General features: G+C 29.8%; 1 protein-coding gene across 1 annotated transcript; it reads right to left on the minus strand.

Annotated features, from left to right (window-relative positions):
* Positions 1,476 to 3,218, minus strand: LOC109348356 (UDP-glycosyltransferase 73C3-like). Its single transcript, XM_019588755.1, has one exon. It carries the CDS (start codon positions 3,152 to 3,154, stop codon positions 1,628 to 1,630), a length of 1,527 nt encoding a protein of 508 aa, XP_019444300.1. The 5' UTR covers positions 3,155 to 3,218; the 3' UTR covers positions 1,476 to 1,627.

The raw sequence follows: 4,229 nt of genomic DNA on the forward strand, positions 1-4,229 counted from the left end.
CTACACCACTCTACTAGATTTGTGAATTCTACATCATTATACTAGATTTGTGAATTCTACATCATTGTACTAGGTTTGTGAATTCTACATCATTGTACTAGATTTGTGAATTCTACATCATTCTACTAGATTTGTCACTTGAGCACAAGGCATATCCTAAAGGATATTATTCAATAAATTTTCCTATTTCATTTTGGAACAATATATAGTGTAATATTTTGTTTTCAAAATAACAAAGCCATGTTTGCGATTCCTCTTCATTTTTTAAATTTGTCTCTCTTTTTATTATTAAAAATTAATCAAATTTAATTATATTGAAATCACATATCTCCATCTTTTTTGAACCGGAATAAAACAAAAGAATATAGTCGTGCTTTATTTTTTTTTAATTTTAAGTAAATCGTCCGTTTACTTGTTGGATTATTGCGCTTTAACCCGGGTTAACACAATTAGACTAAAATTTTCTCGGTTCAAAGCGATCCAACTCTCATTTAGTTAAAACTGCAAACTAGAGCCGTTTTCAAGTCCGATCAACAATTAGACCAATCAGACTATCTAGTACAATCCGATACTCACAACACTGGTAGAGGGTTAAGGTTTAAAAACACTTGTTATTAGGTTAAATTTTATTTGTTTTAAAAGAAAGAAATAGAGTGTGTATGATAAAAATGATATGTACATATAATGGGTATTGATATTATTAAGTCATTGTTTATATTTAGACCTAATTTTTCGTGTACATTTTGACCATTGATCTATATCCATCATTATTTTTCAAAACCAAAATCAATTAGTCAATATTGTTAGATATAAAATGGGATGCGGGTAAATTGTATAAATGATGACCTTCAAAATACTCTAAGTGTACTACAGAAGTGTAGATTGATATATACCTTGCACTGAACTTACACATACAAATATAAGCAAACAAAGAATAACGTGTACAAACAAAAATTTATTTGTCAAATATCACACTTGAAACACTATACCTTTTTTGTCTCAACTTTTGTTGTTGATAATTGGTACAACAAATTATCATCCTATTTATACTAATGCATTTTTGGAAAAATAATTATAATAAGTTGATCCTCTTCATAAGCATATATTATGTAATAATATTTACATTCAACACCTAGGAACACATGTGTCATTTGCTTACTATTTGATGGCATAAGCTACTGGAATCATCTAAATGATAATTGATATTTCTAATATGACCTACCAATAAGAATTTAATATTGTGCTATTAATATTGGTGAAGAAACCTACCATATTTTACACATTTTACATATTTATCACATGTTGAATTATTTTACAACATATGTTTTTTAGTTTGTTAACTAGTTAGTTAGGTAAAAAATTTATATATTCATATACTATAAATAAAGTTTCTCATGCCTTAATATTCATTTTACGTGTTCGGAATAGAATCTTTACAATATTATTCATAGGGGAGTATCATGTACCAATTCACATGACTAATAATATTACTTCAGATTAGCTATGATTCAACAATATGAAAAACCATTATGCTTACATTATGGATCCAATGGTTACAATTAACATGTGCAATAAGCAATAATATGACAGCACAAAGACATGTAACTTATGACTAAACAAAGGAAAATCAATTGCAACATGTAACTTGTATCTCTTTTGGAGTAAAATTTATATCATCTTCTTTACTTTCTTGTAACTTCATTATTTCTTGGATAAGCAAAATCATATTAAGATTAGAAGAACCTCCTTTTTCAACTGCTTTTTTTGCCATCTCACTGAGTTTTTTGGCCCTTTCTCTTCTTTCTTCACTTTCTTCACCTTCATCCATAACCATGCATATTGCTTTCTCAATATCATTCTTCTTCAATGACACACCATTCTTCTCTTCCTCTCCCCATTTCATTGGAGTCTCTACACCAAGGCTAACACCAATCTTCAAAACCTGAACAACAAGCTTTTCATTCATGAATTGGTCAGCAAATAAAGGCCAAGTAATCATTGGCACACCAACACTAATCCCTTCAAGTGTTGAATTCCAACCACAATGTGTTAAAAACCCTCCAATTGCATGGTGTGATAATATTAGCAATTGTGGTGCCCAACCTCTAATTATAAGGCCTCTACCTTCTATCCTTTCTTCAAACCCTTCTTCACTAATCAACTTTTCTAACTCCTTAAGGATACTCCCTTCCCTAATAACCCATATAAATGGTCTTTGTGTTGATTCCAAGGCCAAAGCTAGCTCCATAAGTTGTGAAGGAATCAAGTTGCACAAGCTTCCAAGACAGACATAAACTACAGACTTAGGTTGTTGTAAATCTAACCAGTTCAAACAATGGTGTTGGTTAATTGAGGCCTTGTTACCTCTTTGAGCCTTATCCAACTCATCTTTGTTGCTTAGTGAAACTGGTCCAATACACCATACCTTATCATTTCTCTCCTTCTTGTAATCATTGACATATGCTTGCTCCAACTCTTCAAAAGTATTTATGATAACACCATATGCTTTTGTTTCAGCATCAATCATCTTTTCCCTAAACTCCTGCATCTTATCTTCATCACTAACACTCATATTTCCTGGTAATTGAAGTTTAGTAACTTGAATTTGGTCAGGTAGGCCAGGAATAGTGAAATATTCTGAATCTGAAGTTATGGTCTCATCAATCTTTGAAGAACGTACCACATCAGTGCAATGAAGGCAGAAGCAACAAAACCCATGGAAAGAAATCCTTGGAATGTTGTACTTTTGAGAAATTTCAGATGTCCAAGGAATGCAAAAATCAGAAATTATGCAACTAGGTTTTGGTGTTAGTGTAGCAAAGAGTTCTTCTGCTTGCTTTTGAAGCAAGGTAATCCCATTGAAGAGATTGAGCATCATATTTGTTGAAGGTACCATGTCAAAATTCTCACACCCTTCAGGTAAACCTACTTCTTTTGATGGAAATTGAAGTAAAAGTAGTTGGATTTGAAGGCCTGAAGAAACAGCTCTAGAGATAACTGAGGTAAAACGAGAAGCATTTTTTGGTGTAGTGAAAATGGTAACTTTAACTCCATGTTGTGATAAGAGTCTTGCAATGTCCATCATGGGAATGATGTGGCCTTGTGCCATTAGAGGAAAAAGGGTGAAGTGAGGAATGTTTGTTTCAGAAACCATGGCTAGTTATTATTGGTTACTACAAGAAAAGAGTTTTTAAGTTTATGTTGCTTACACATGTTTCTAATTTGTGTGTTTTCCTCTATTTATATACAAAATGGAAAAATGTATTGTGTAAAACAATTGGTTACAACAATGGGGCAATTGTTAAAAGAGTTTTATACTTTTATTGTATGTTGCTTATTATTTATTGTTTTGTAATTTTCTTTTTACTACTAAGGGTGTCCATCACTTCATAAATAATGAACTAATTTCTTTCGATGTATGTGACTATTATTCTCAACAAGTGTTGCTCATAGAATTCAAATCCTTAATTTCTTGGTCTTTTTAAGGATCTAACGAGGTCTTACACAATCAAAGACTAATGCTTTATTAGTATATGTGGGTGTGTAAATTTGGACCTTTACTTTATACATTTTGGAATACTTATATATATAAAAAATTAAAATAAGAGATAGAGATGAGTACTTTGGTATTTATCATATTGAAATTATAGAGTTTAGATGAGAAGGGGAAATGAAATTATGAAAATAATAAATTGTATTAATAATATTATAAATGATATGATGATATAAATGACATAATATTTATATCTATTTATACTAATAATAAATTCCTACTTAGATAAGGAAACAGTTCATAAAATATAAAATAAGTTCTATGTTAACAAATCTTTTAGGATATTTTAAACAAATCTAACATATTATAACAATACTATTGGATATTATTTTTATATTTGAACGCCTCTAAAATATTATATATAAGATAATTTAAGATATTTTCATGCTCTTCTATATATTCTAATATATCTTAAAGTTAACTTAGTTCCTACATGTATTTGGATTCAAATATAAAATTTCTCATACTTCTTATGTTTATTCGATGTATAAAACTCCTATTTAATAAACTTTACAAGTTTAAATGTATACATTTTACGAGTTTAGATATACACAATGTCACTGTTGTAAACAAAGATAATACTTTTATGATTTGAAACTATGAGATTCTCATAACATTCCTATAACAAGGTAAAGAAAATTCTCATCTAACGGAAGCTCACAATAAAAGTATTACA

Source organism: Lupinus angustifolius, chromosome LG05 (genome assembly GCF_001865875.1).
Source record: "Lupinus angustifolius cultivar Tanjil chromosome LG05, LupAngTanjil_v1.0, whole genome shotgun sequence".
Taxonomy (NCBI): domain Eukaryota; kingdom Viridiplantae; phylum Streptophyta; class Magnoliopsida; order Fabales; family Fabaceae; genus Lupinus; species Lupinus angustifolius.